At 38.7% G+C, this 15,038-nt stretch overlaps 1 protein-coding gene across 2 annotated transcripts in view; it reads left to right on the forward strand.

The window, feature by feature from the left end:
* Positions 1-7,240: 7,240 nt before the first annotated feature.
* LOC137790007 (zinc finger protein 385C-like) overlaps positions 7,241-15,038 on the forward strand; it is a 58,789-nt gene continuing 50,991 nt past the window's right edge. For both annotated transcript variants that reach the window (XM_068583925.1, XM_068583927.1), the window contains exon 1: positions 7,241-7,355. In XM_068583925.1, the coding sequence (XP_068440026.1) occupies positions 7,313-7,355 (43 nt within the window). In that variant the 5' untranslated portion in view covers positions 7,241-7,312. The remainder of the gene's footprint in view (positions 7,356-15,038) is intronic.

Raw genomic sequence — 15,038 nt, forward strand, 5'->3', positions numbered from 1 at the left:
TTAAGAATCATAAGCTAGAGGGAATTACCAAGATCCCTCATTATTTCTCTGTCTTTCCCCTGTGTATCTATCTATCTACCTCCCTGTTCATCTTCAGCCTCTGTCTCCGTTGATTGAATTCTGTCTTCAATGATTTTTTTGATGGGTGATGCTGAGGTTGTTTTGCCATTCTCTCTTTTTGTTTGAGTGTAAGTATGTGTCTGTCTGTGTATGTATGTAAGTGTATGTATGTATGTATGTATGTATGTATGGGTGTGTCTATGTATGTATGTATGTATGGGTGTGTCTATGTATGTAAGTATGTATGTATGTGTATGTTTATAGTATATACACATACTTGGACTGTATATTGGCAGTTTACTTTTCTACTCTTGTCATTTCCCCTCTACATTGATCATCATTTTTGAAAGATACAAATACCCAACTACTAATGCTGTAACTGCAAATGACAGAGCAATTATTCTTAAATATTTTTGTCATGTTGCAGTTTAGAGAACAGCATGTAGTTGTTGTTGTTGTTGTTGGGGACCTGGACATGACACAGTTATAAGGAAAGATCTATTTTGCTTATTGAAGCAGGTCGTGATTTAATAGGCTACTCATCTGAAGGTGTTTCTGAACTGTGCAACAAATGCAGTTGTTTGCAGTCATTGTGTATTAATACCTGTAACACCACAGAGTTGTTAGCCTTTTTTAAAAGAATTGTTAAAATCACTTGTAAATCTAAAAAATAAATAACATGCAAGAATGATTTTGTCTTGAGTTGTTTTGCAGTGGTATGGTATCGCATTGCATGATCATTTGCATGCAGGCTTGGGAGTGCAGGTGGGTTGAAAGGACAGCCTCCCAAATATGGTTGTTAGATTTGTAAGATGCATCAGCCCAAATATAAGACATTGTTTGTTTCATTTTTCCTGGAAATAAAATGTGAAAAGGCTCTTAATGCTAATTCCAATTTTGATTTTAAATTGGAATCAGATATATCCTGTTTATGAAAATTATTTTTGTAGATTTATTTTTTAGAATACTTGATGCTTGACTCCATTAAAAAAAAAATCTGAAATGTAAATGTCAGCTATGATAAATTCCCGCCTTATTGAAAAGTGTCATCAAAAAACATCTCTAAATAGATGTTTTAATAAGGGTGTTACTAAATCAGATTCTGGCTCATAAAGGCATAACAAGCTACTTTAGTTGGATATATTATTTTGCTATGTACTTGTTTCGCGGTCAAGACATGTCCCTCCCTGCCGTCACCTCCAGGTACAAAATACATTTTGTAGGTTGACAAAAGTTTTCATTAGGACTGAGTGCACTGATTTGGAGCAAATCAATCTTTGTTTGATCATAATACTATGTTACAGTTTACATCCTTAATCCAGTTACTAACAGATATTTGACCTTGCGGCTACAATGCAAACGATTAGAAGTATTACATGGACTGAAATGCCTGAAATAATCAGCAGAAACAGCTTCAGTAAACATTTCCAACCAGTAGATGGCAGAAGAACACTTTATTCTAGATTCACCCATCACAAATGGCTCCTTTTCAATGCATGTGTGACTAATAACTTACATATGGTCAGTATTTTATAATAAAAGCAAAAAGATAATAACATAAAATAATATGCAACTAGAATTAATGCTAAAGGATAAAGGCAAAATGTGATTTTGATAGCTTAATGAAATTTAGCACACAGTCGATTGCACGTATGCATACACACAAGTGTGTGTTTGAGAAAGTGGACAGTATGTGGATCGACCATGCAAACAGCCATTACTGGCAAAGTGAGAATAAAGAGTCTGTCTTGCAGAGGCTTGGCGTGATGGTAGTGGTGCGCTCGCCATCTGCAGCTAATGCTAAAGCAAGGTTTCTCTAGGTTAATACAGCAGTTCACTCTGTTGTGATGAACGCTTGAATAAAGGTCTCTGATGCTCTTTGAGGTTTTAATCCTATTAGCTAAAGAAACTGTAGAATAACTTGAGTGACATTCAGGAAAACAAGGTGTTTAGAGTCTGTTAATGTTTTTAGAAAAGTATTTGTTGCAGATGTCTGAGTTTGTGGGAAGGCGCAGTACAATAGCAAATTAGAAAAATTCCGTTAACATACACTCGCACCTGTAGGTTTATTAGGTGAAGCTGGCTACCATGAATGCAGTCTGATGCTTAAATGCAATAAGTCCTCCCTGTATGAATGCCATCATGTGATGTTGTAATTCAACTAAAATAGTCGTTTTGGAAGTTCTCGATTGTGTTGCTATTAAATCAGTGGTGGAAGGGGGGCCGAGTACAATTGAAAAGATATGATCTCAATCACTGTATTTTAAAAGTTTCCATCCAAATGGAGAACACACTACAGTATGTTTGCAAAGCAAAATGTGTCTTTCCATCTACTACTGATGTGGATGTTAGTAGTTGGTTGTATTGAGATAAACCTTTGGGCGCATACATTATCCAGTGGGTTAAAACTGTATTGCAGGAGAAGAAACAAAATGATGTCATTAAGAGAGTGCTAGTTAAACCTCAAACGATGGGGGAAACACATGGAAAACACCATGAAAATATGCCATTTATATTTGGTTCATATAAAGGGGTATGTTTAGGTTACATGTTCATCGTGATGTATTAGCGAAGTTTCCATTGCACTTGTGACAAAAAAAAAATGAAAAAATACAAACTTTACCATTTTGCAATATTCTATTTCTTTCACATTTTTGTGGTTTCCAATCAGATTTTTTGACACGCCTATATGAAACGACCATGAAAACAAGCAGATAAATACACAATGTCACTTTTGAGAGAATAAATAACACATCCCCTATAAATAAAGAGGAAAGGGTGAACACTGAATAGCAACCGTCCTCGAGTCAATACACTCTGATCCGACCTATCTTAGTCTGGTATGACCAGTAGCTGTCAGGTAGTCATCTTGTATCCGTGCACCTGTCATTACACTGAGTGTGCCTGCTGAGACAGTGGACTCACTCATGTTTTATCCTGAAACAGGAGATGCTAATGAAAGGATGTGTTTGCTTTTAAATGTTTACAGGTGCAGCAGTTATTGGTCTGATCCTTCACGTAAAAGAAAACTAGAACTATGTAAAAATTGCTACACCAGAAAATGGTGTAAACTGTCTTTTAGGCTGACAGCCCTACTAATGTGGTTTTGATGGCTCAAACCTAACATTAAATCAATTTGAACACACACACACACACACACACACACACACACACCACGCATACAAGCACACACTCGCCTTAGAGACAGGCAGCGTCTCTGCCAAAAGCAGGCTGCCGCTCTTTTCACAGTAAATGATTTCTCATTTGTTGAGCTGTCAATCAAGACGTGTTCTGTCAAAAGAAAAACTCATTTCATACTTGGCCTTTGTGAATCATAATGGTGTGTGAGCTGGACTGAAATGGACTGCGTTTAGTTGCGGACATTTGCAGAACAAAGGGAATGTGCCCTGAAAATAAATGCAACCTTTTTCATGCCTACACATAATATGTTGTTTCTATTTAATTTGCAGAAGAATTGAAACAGAAAATGAAGCTTTAGCGTGTTGTGGTTGTATCAGCGATGGTGATTTTTTAAGTTAGCTTCAGTATTGTGATGTTATGTGTGTTCAACTGGCCCAGTATTATAGCATTTCAGAAAGACAGAAAACAGTCAAACAATTCCAAAAGCTCGCTCTGATGGATTCCTTCTATCGCCTGGACAGAAAGAAATGTCATTAAATACCAAGGGCACCAGGACACGGTATCTGGATTGCTTTCTGTGGTTTGAGATTTCTGCTGATAGCAGGCCTTGTGTGTAATGTGGTGCAATAATTGTCTCTTATCTCAACTGAAACATCTAACTGTGTTGCCACTAGATAAGACGCTGGTGAAGAAGCAACCAGAATAAAGCACAATAAACCGTTGAATGAATAGCAAATATTTTAAATGTCTTGCTTTATGCTGCGTTACATTCACACTGTGCAGTAGTTCAGCTACTCATTGATTACCGGTTACTTCAACTCAAGCATTTGAAAACCAATAGCCTAGTATTTTATTTTGAGCAGGTATGACAAAGTATTAAGCCTCACAATCTTCCTAAATGTCATATTTGCATATAGTTATTATTTTTTCTTTTTCTATTTCACAAACTTTGACGTCTATAGAACACAGAGCACAGCTGATGAGGGGAGATTTGCTACCTCACACTCTTCAAAAGGATACCATATATAGAATATATTGTCAGATTTGGTCATTGAAGTCTATTCAGGAGTCACGACAAGGTAAAAAATAAATTCAAAAAACCCCGTACAATGTTTCCATGACTCACCTGGATATTGAATAGCCTCCAGACTTTGAGAGAGTGACTCACAGCACATTTAATCAGAAGTATCTGAAAGACTCGAGCGGTGAATTTAATAGTCTTTTAACCTTTCGTCTTTTCTTTGGAACTTTTTATTTAAGGAATCATCGCTTTCTGGAGCGTGTTAGTACTGAGAAAAATTCCGGTGGACTTCATTGACCCTCAAAGACTGGGATCAAAGATTACGTCCACTCAGCACATCTAAACCCAGAGTGCATTGTGATCATTTTCATCAACCACTTTTCTGAAAAGCTTTCATCATCATATATTCTCAATTGTTAGATCTGCCAAGAAGGAATTGTGTTGTTTTTTTAAATGCTCCTTAAGACTTTACTGTCCTTGCTCTGAAAACGTCCATGTATATGATGTAGTTTTGGCTGCAATGTTAATAAATGTATTTATTAAATGTACTTATCATTTTCCTCGTCATTACTTCTGCAACTCATGTATTTCAAGTCAAAATTCAATTACCTTCCTGTATTTTCTGATATTGGTTTTCAATATTAACGTTTGTCATGTACAGTATGTGTCATGAACAATACATTTCATACAGAATATGCTCTTAAGTTATCATTTTATTTTTCATTTTCATTGACGTATGTAAGGAAAAAAAAAAACAGTTAATATGTTAGACAAAAAAGCAACTGTAGAAAAAACCCAACCTCCCAAAAGAAGAGAAATGTTGACAGCAAAGAATAATTCTCCCCAATAAGACAGAAGACTTTTGACTTTGAAGAAAGGACAGAATCATTTAGAAATGTCCATTTCATTTCCTGTCATTTGTCAGACTGAGAAAGGATTCCTTTTTCCCTCTTTCCTGAAATGTAAAGACGGCGTAGGACTCGATAATGTGATCGACATTCAATCAAGACCATGAAATCATGAAATGTGGTTTGAGAAATAAATGACCAAAATGCTTCATGCTTCGGCCACTGCAGCGGACTAATAACGGAGTGTCACACTGAGTCAGAGGTTGATTATTGTCCTCACGCTCAGATACTCTACTGTGTTCGAAGCTGGGAGCTACAGTCATTATCTGACTCACAATGGTCCTACATTGTTCACCTCCAGGCACTCAGGATGATGATGGAGCCGAGCTTTGGTATTAACTTTGATGCTTGATTTGTCTCGAAGCTTCATGTAAATGAAGCAACCAAATACGCGCCTTTTAAATCCAACCTGGACAGCAGGACTTTAATAGTTATCTGTGTATCTCTGCGTGCGCAATGTTTCTTCTGTATCCACAAACACAAGCGTAGACGTCACTTGATGAGCTGCGATATCTTACACCCTTGTCTGTGCTTGTTTGTGCATACAAGCGCATGTGCACCTTTTATTTTTAGGATAGCTGCCTTGTGCTGCCGGGGTCAAGCAGGGTGCCAAAGGACTTCAATGAGAAGGACATAGCTCAAACTCCAAGTATATTTCCAACGAGGATCCATCATCGTCCGGCTGACAGCTGACCCGGTCGCACGCGCAGGTCGGCCAAAGCGATTTCAGGCATGTGTCTGTGTCACTTTACTCCCGGGTTCATCTGCAGGAATCTGCTTTTGAACATTTGCCCCACATTGCTAATGAGGGGCTCTGGATAGCGGTGGGAGTGGGGAGTGATGGCTGGTGATCGGCCCCAAAGGTTAAGAGGATTTAACGTGTCAGAGTAGTACATTTTCCTTTGACCCATCGATGCAATTCATCTTACTCTTAATGGCTCTTCAGGATACACATTATTATTGTACCAAGGCTGTAAAAATACAAGAAGGTATTTTTTACAAAGACTTTAAGGTCATGCAAAAATGTACTTTCAGTGGACAAAGAGAGTAAATCATTTTTCTTTAAAGTTTTGAGCTTTTAACCGTAAGATTAGAAACTAGGCACATTTTAAAGTGGAGCTTAGAGGTCAACGCTCAGTCTGTTGTTTATTGACCTATGGAGGGAGAGAGAAAATAACCCCGATGGCGGCCGCGGAGACTACAAATTCATACCTCAAAGCCTAACTTACAAACTGGAGATGTTGCATTATGGGAAGTGTAGGATCCACTGGACCCAAGATCTAAAAAAAATGTACACAGTCTTCCCAACTTATATCTCTTGCAAGTGAATCAATACTTGTTGTAGTAAATGTTGTTGTAGAGCTTAATGTTAAATCACTGTGAGTGCCCTTTTAACATGCTCTGTTTTTAGATAGGCCAAAGGAAGATTCACTGATATTAGTGTATCATATAGATATTTTGGTAGCGGTGTATTAAGTCATAATAAGTAATTGTAGTGCAGGAGAGCATACTTAATAAACGATCAGGTAGTTTGGAAATAGATGATTAACGTTAAATAGTTTGTTCAAGAGTCCAAGGAATATTTATCAAAACTGTTTTATTTATGTAATGTGTTATCATTAATGTATTGATGTATGTTTGCCCCCCACGCTCAAAGCCTGTAATCTGTTGCATTATGTTATCAAATATGTTAAGGACTCAAAGAAACTAATCCATATTAATTATCATTCCTTAGAGTAGAATAATTATTAAAGTATGAATCAACTAAGAAAGATACTTGGAAATGCTGCATTATCATTGGTATTCAAATCACTGCTGTGACTTAACTGCAGCAAACAAAGTTAGTCATGTTAGATAAACAAATGTGGTATTTCTTTTTACATTTTAACATTCGCTACTTTTCCTTCAGCTCTGGTTGGACACCGCCTGACTGCAATTGTCATCTCTCTCTCTCTCTCTCTCTCTCTCTCTCTCTCTCTCTCTCTCTCTCTCTCTCTCTCTCTCTCTCTCTCTCTCTCTCTCTCTCTCATCCTCGCGCGTAACGGTCTGGTAGCGCAGCCGCGCAGGCGGCCGTGTGGCACAGCGCGCGCGCACTCTCCGCGCGGTTCATCATTTCTAGACTCGCTCGCGGAACTGAAACGCCTGCTCTCTGATCTCCCGCTAAAGTCTGTGACAACTGGAAATGGACAGCAGCCCCGCAGGAGCCGTGACACCGTCTCACACAGGTAGGAAGACGGTTTATATCCGTTCACGTCGAAGCGGTTTCTCTGTTTGTGAGTCGTGGTAGAAACATTCAGACTGCTTTTGTCTGTCGACTTGATGTTTTTACACATGTTCCTACAACATGCCGCTTTGTCATGAGGGACAAATGCGTTTACTTTGGCTAAATAAGCTAGCTACGAAGGCTGCTCAAAGGACAGCGGTGTGTCTGTCTGTGTTTTACTTTTCTAGTATCAACACATTTTTTGGATACAGATATAATTGTGTTATAGCTGCAGCTACTTACACAAAAAGTAGTTTTACTTAAGTTCTTGAACCAACCATTTTGGGGAAACTTTGGTGTTCAGATTCAATTTATACCATTTAAAGTAAGTTTCCTTGTAACGAGTGTTATCTTGACATTAAAATAATTGTTTCAAGGTGTTTCACAGGCCCTAACATGAAGATATTATACTGTTTTTTGACAGCTGTGGTCTTCCTTCTGATGAAGGTCAAACGTTGTTAACCAGGTTAATGAGGGCGGGGCCATGTACATCTTTGACTTCAAGGATCTGTCTGCTCCGCCCACAAAAGTTTTAGTCAGGGTTTGAATGAGATAGAAAATAAGATGGATGTATCACAAAAGACAATGCAGCATTATTTCATGTATAGGGTCCATTTGAAAAATCTTTGTTTTCAATGTTCCTTTTTAAAATCTTGGAATCTCAGGTGGAACATTTTGCTTGTTAATTGTATAGTTTGGTGGTTTCGATCCTCTGGGAGCAAGACTGAACATCAAACACGAAAATAGCTTTGAATGTTTTGAAACGTCCTCTGATTGTTGGTTGTTTTCTTCGCCTCGACATTGTTTGGTCAATAAAATGTACGAAAATGGTATAATCTTAAATTCCTGAAGTGTTTGTATTGTCTGACCAACAGTCCAAAACCAAAAGGTGCTCACATTGATGTTGAAAACAGAAAATATTCACATTTCAGAGAAAATATCTAGCATTTTGCACACAAAAAAACAGATACCAATTGATTATTAAAGTTGTAACTTTAATAATCAAATTGAGTAATTGACTCAAGCCTCAACTCATTCATTTTGTTGAAACACCTTATGCGTGAGCCTTGCTGGCCATATTTCAGTTCAGTTGCGTTTCTTCCTGTGTGTCTCACAGTGGCACTACCGTGAGTGTTGCCATGGCTTACTCAGCTGCTCCTCAATTGAAGCAGAGTAGACCCACTTAAACACCCCGCACCGGCCACATCATCATCATCTTCTGCATCCTCTTTAAATGACCTTATGTTCTCCTCTGGCCCCCTCTGAGTCAGCTTCAAACCTAAATGGCTCCAAATGACGCCCGCCCGCCTGCCAAGCGCTGCCGCATCGCCGAAGAGATGCTCCTTCCAACTGCACGCAAGCAGTCCTTTTTGCTGTGAACAAAAGGTCCTTGAATCATCAAATCCCCCACCTCCCACTGCCCACTCTCCAGGGCGATGCTGTAATTTTCACTCGCACTCCTCCTGTGTGAGGCTAGGGGAGTCGGTTGTGTTTTTGTCATACCTTTTGTGATGCTGTTGGGCTCCTGGGTTTCTGCACAGCTGGGACAGACTCGCAACTGTGCGAAGGCTCAAATTCACAAGACAAGCTTCCTAAAGAAAGGCACTTTTATATAGAAAATGTCATACATAAATGTCATGACTTATGTTAAATACATGGGTCGTTAAAATGGATAATGATATACTATGTATGGTTGAAAGGCAACATCTAATTGTTCTCAGACTGCTTTTAAAGGAAGAGACTGCATTGTGTGTCTGAGCAAAACATGTTCTTTAAGGCTGTTATGGGGAACACACACTGGTGGACAATATATGCCTGGAAATAAGATAACCTTAGGTATCTTACCTGCCAGAGGTTATTATTCACTCAGGGCGTTCGTTGGCTCATGAAAGTGGTATGTGAATATTGCTTACAATCAGATCGCTCGCTCGTATGTAGAGCTGAAACATTTAGTTACTCAAATCAGCAGAAAATGACTGGGATCGATTAACCTCAATTGTAAGGAAACCTTTTCTTGATGTGTGAAAGTATGGTACTAAATATCAGCAACTGAATATATTTCCATTTTGGACCAACAGACAAAACAAGTTAAGACTTTGCCTTTAGGACATTGTAGAATAAAGTTTCCATTTTTTTATGACAGAGTTTCCAAAACAATCCATAGTTAATTCACAAAATAATCAGCAGAGTCATCTTTAATTAATTTAATTGTTAGTTACTCGCCTGCTTTTTGCATAGTGCAATGAGAAAGAGGTAATTATCTCGTCTTGTAAATTGCAATTTGCAAATTTAGTTGTTTTGCAAATATTGTAATTTCTGCCTTGTACCTCATGTTGGAGGTCTGGGACTGTTTGAAAGACATTTATAGCAAATGTTTTCTTTTAGTTTTCTTTTTGTCCCTAGAAAAAAATCATCCCAATAAAAAGACCAAAACCACTCCAGCCTGTGACATTCAGCCCTTCATCTTTAAAAACAGATCAGCAATATATATCATTTGTTTATTAAAATAAGAAATAACCCGTAAACATAAGGACACTAGTTTTTACAAGCGTGTATTCACTGGGGATTGTTTTCAGTGATGGATTTGGTGCTCTAGTGATTATTTTCAGCTGCAGGACTGTGTACGCGACCGACTCCATACAACCCACGGTGCACATCTCATCGTAGTCTCTGATACAATGGGAGGATTGATCACTCCAACTATCTTTGGGTTTTTCTCTTGAATGGTTTCAGAAATGAAAATATTGATTATAGATTTAGAAAAAGAAAAGAAAGAGGACTTGTGAATGTGTGGCTGTATTGTTTCTACCCGCACAGCCAGCATTTATCTTCACACAAAGCTGGGTTTCTCCTCTCAGTCCCACGATCTCGCAGCGTCTCACATCCCTCACCATCCTGCACCTGGCAATAGGTCACACCTTCGCAGATTACCTCGATCCCAAACACTGGTGATGAAGTTGACTGACCGGCCTATCTTTTCTCTCCCTCTCTAACTTTCTCTCCCACCTCAGAGCGTTCTCCTCTCTGTACTTTGGCATTTGGCCAGCGCCGTCTGTCTCAGTAAAAACCATCGGCTGTGAAATTGAGAATAATCATGTGGAACGAGATTGGGACGGGAGCAGCTTGAGCTCCAGCCCTTCGCTGTCAATGGACTCATGGCTCCTGCTGATAAAGTCCACTGGGGATTCAGCAATCACCCACAAAACATTTTGGTTGACGTGCGGGGAATATCATTTTTTTGTCATCAGCATGACGTAGAGAAGATTATTCTACAAGACTCATCACTCTCATCATCGCCTTTAGTAAATTGCCCGGAGCTGTGTTTTCTCTGTTTTAAACAGCCATTACGGAGATATCCCATTGCTATTCACAAATACCATCGCGCATGTGTGTGTTTTATATATTTCACTGAAAGTGCTGAAGTTTGACGAATGCATTACTGGCACTCAAATCTCTTTCTTTATCTGAAGAGCCTCTGGATAGTTGGCAAGAAAAATGCAAAACACTGTCATAAAAACGTTGTAATGACACCACATGAGAAAAATACAAATATATGGAAACGATTGAATGAAGTGTGATAATCCCATTATCCGTGCTGCACTTAGTCACAGAGAAACATATTTGTATGCTTTGTATTATAAAGCTGTTATAAGTTATACAAAATAGTTTATTGGATACAAGAGGTCAAGTTTAATGTGTTGAGGTTACAAACAATAATATCCCTGTAGGAGTAATGTTTGGAATAGTATACAATTCTCAAGAGAAAAATTGGAAATTAAATGCTTAGCTCAGAAATAAAACTATTCTTCAAATGTTAAGTTATAACCCCAGCTTCTTATTTTGCCTCAGTGACCTTTTCTTTGAATCCTGAATAATGCAAATCAAAGTACAGAGCCGACTTTATGGAGGTCACAGGTCAGTAGTGTTGAATAAAATGACATCTCGCCCTACCTTCTGAATACAGAAAATAACTGAATCAAATCCAAAATGTCAGAGATAAAATACATTTAAACAAGAAGATGTCAGAATATGTTTTTGTTTTTAACCACCTCAGCAACCTTCGGTCCTCAGCAATACACCCGCCAAGTGTGAAGGAGATCACATGAGTGGTTCTTGAGCTTTGCGAGCCTGTAAACCCTTTGCGCAAAACACACGCCGACACTGTCTCCCTCTTCTCTGAGTATTTTTTCCGAAATAATCACATTTTACCTGCTAATGCTCAAAAAAACAAGGCTCACATTAGCTTATATGTGAACACCCACCTTGGCTCACCATGTAGCATGGCAGCCCTGATGGAGGGACAGGCAGACACCTTGAGGACTGTGTGGGATGTTGGATGTATTTTTATGGTGCAATCTGATTTAATCAAGTAATTTCAGTCAAGTACCATTAAGTTAGGATTTACAGTATTGTTACTTAGATGGGGGCCATTACACAAACCCCCATTTTAAAGTAAACCCATACTTTTAAGAGTGTCTGCTGTGTAGATAACCATAAATAAGTATCACTCACAAACTAGAGACCAAGTTTTAAAACCGTTTTCAGTCACTTTCTTTTTTGTAACTAGATATCACGCTGACATCTCATTGACATGGTTTTGAACACAACTTGTTGGCATGAATAAGATATGTATATTTGATCAATTTCATCATCTCTGAATCTCTGTCTGTCTTTCTTGAGAACCGCTCCTCTGATCTACTTTACACTTGGCGGATGTATTGCTGAGGACCAAAGGGAGTGCTTTGTCCAATTTGGGGCAATTTGAACAAGCTTCACGTTCAATATTGATAAACTTAATTAACGACAGTTTACTTTTGCTGTTTATGCTAACGTTACAAGTACAAACTCTTATTCACTTCCCTGCAGTACGTCTGGGGCACGGCACTAGTTTACAATAAATACTGCAATAATTCTATAACTGATTCATACTAATAACTGTTGATTAACCTTAAACACACGTTAAATCCACTTGACCTCCTGCTCTGTGGGATCTAGGATCACTTGTCTTAAAGTCAGGACAATCCACCAACTTCAGTCTGTCGGATGCATCACAAGTTACATTACGTCCTCATTATTTTACATAATGTCTTTCAGTTTGAAACCTGATTGAGCCATGATTTTTTTTTATTAACTGTATTTAACAGAATATCTCTGGGTTTTGGAATTTTATACATAAAACAATTATTATTTTTTTTTTTATAGACCAAAAGTTTAGTAGATCATACAAATCTTTATTTGCGATGCTACTTTATCTTCTAATAATCACTTCTCTTTTTTTTTAAAACCCAAAAATATTTATTTTTAAATGATATACAACAGATTTTTCATTTTTAGAGACACTAAAAGCATACTAATGTGGTCAACTGATTTATTGACCAAGTGTTTTAGTTCTAATGAACAGACTTTTTAAATGAGTTGTATGTATACAGAGGAGAATGATACAGCTGAGACAAAAGAGATGCACACGATCAATATTGTGACCAGAAAACTGCAGTCACACATTCACTAGAGTGCTCCATAGCAGCTGTTTTCTACTCAGGACTTTATTGTTGCAGCCCCGCCTGTGTTGTTAACACACATTTCCACCGCAGATGTCCAATTGTAACACGGAAAAGGGACAATTAAGACAGCAAATGTTTAGAATAAACACTTCTGTCATCATTCTGTGTGGCTAATCTAGCATCAATAATTATTTGAAATGTCTGTCTGTGAGATTTTAAACCGTCAGAGGAAGCTTCCAAAGGTAAATGTGCAGCGTCCGCCTTATCACAACAGAACCACAACAGATTGCTCTTTCCAACACCTCCCCCACCCTCCCCCGCCTCGAAATGCCTCCTGAAATGGATTTCCTGCTTACGTCTCCCATCAAAGACGTAATGGCTCTCATTTTGTGTCATTACACATCAGATGACAGTCTCTTTCACAGTGGCAGCTTAAACCTGCCTCTGGACTGATAACTGTGATTTTTTATTTGGCTGCTCACAAGTCGAAACGGGGCAAAGCCACCTCCCCGACTCTCTACCGACACAACCCCGTAACAAATGTCTGTCAGCTGGAGCCAAGGGTGTAAACACAATCCTTCAAGGTGCCGCGAGAATTTAAGAATGCCAAAGAGAGATCAATAGAAAACCTAGAAAACTAAGTAAAATGTTTGGTTACACATGTAAGTAGTTTTCATAGTTCATACATCACTACATTGACAGCATGAATCAGCATCCCTGTTTCGAGAAACATAAAAGTGTTTTTGAAAGCGGCTGAACTGTTGATCCTTACAAGGCACCAAACGCACACACACACACACACACACACACACACACACACACACACACACACACACACACCGTCTCCCCCTTTCTTTTCACACGCAGCGATTCTGTGATTTCTCCGTCTTCTCGTATTTTTCCAAATTGCTGGCAGTTAGGTTTGCAACACCCACAAATAGTGTTCTGCATATCACATTTTACCTGCATTTAATTCTTAAAAAGCATGTTTCATGTTGGCATGACACATATAACATGAAACATGTTATATGTGGACAGCCACTCTGGCTTCTTGATGTCTGTATGTAACACGGCAGCCCTGATGGATCGTTGCTCTTTGAGTCCCCATTATATGGACAGAGGGACGAGCAGACACCTTGAGGGCTGTGTGGGATGTTGAATTTCCGTACGGTCCATTACCTCTTCACTCCCCTGTGGCATTGCAGGTAGAGATTCAACACAGCAGGCAGCAGTGTGAAAATGTCTCTTTATGTGTGTGTGTGTGTGTGTGTGTGTGTGTGTGTGTGTTCATGGTGAACAGTATATAGGTGTGAATGTCTGCATATGTGTGTGTTTGTTGTGTGTGCATCCAGAGGCTTGCGCAATGCAGTAGTGAGGATGTTTGACTTTGACACGGACAAGAAGAGAATTTCTTACTTGCTTTTATTCAAATCAATGATTTTGATTTAAACGTTGATCAAAAGACACGCTGCATCAAGATATATGTATGAGTAACAGCACCTGAACAAAATACTTCATCAAGCTTGAGTAATTATTAAGTTATTAAATCCAAAATTTGCTCAGGCGCTCAGGGACTACGTGCCCTCGCAAATAAGAGCCACCCTTTCTCGTACCCTTTTGTAGAGGATTCAGCTGGAAGACAGCGGGCTGATTTTTCTGTACTCGAGTGCAAAAGACGAGTCTCATTGTCTGGAATGTTCTGTTCTCTCTGTGACTCCATTTTGCAGAAGCATCCACGGCGTCTTGGAGGCAGTTCTTAAGATACAGATATTTTTTGATTGTAAAACTATGTACATTGGTGATCTAGAAGAGCTTCATTGTGCAAAACCGGATACATACTTCTTGATGGTGTTGTGAGCGGGTTTGTCCAGAGAACAGCTTGAGAAAAACATAAATAAGTCGACCCATTTAGTTTGCAATATTTACACAAATGAGAATAACTATGTAGGGAATGACCATTGATCTGCTACACCAGTGTTGGTGTCCCATGTCTTCCTCCAGTCCTTACAACAAAATTGCAGCTACTATAACACTGACAACGTCTTACAGATATATTATGAGAAGGAGGCATGATGTGTTTTGCTGATGGATACCATGATGGTATTTCACAGCGGAAACATTTCTTTTCTCTATGTGAATATTGC

This window comes from Clinocottus analis, unplaced genomic scaffold (assembly GCF_023055335.1).
Source record: "Clinocottus analis isolate CAN_PGR_092001 unplaced genomic scaffold, fCliAna1.0.p SCAF_19, whole genome shotgun sequence".
Lineage (NCBI taxonomy): Eukaryota > Metazoa > Chordata > Actinopteri > Perciformes > Cottidae > Clinocottus > Clinocottus analis.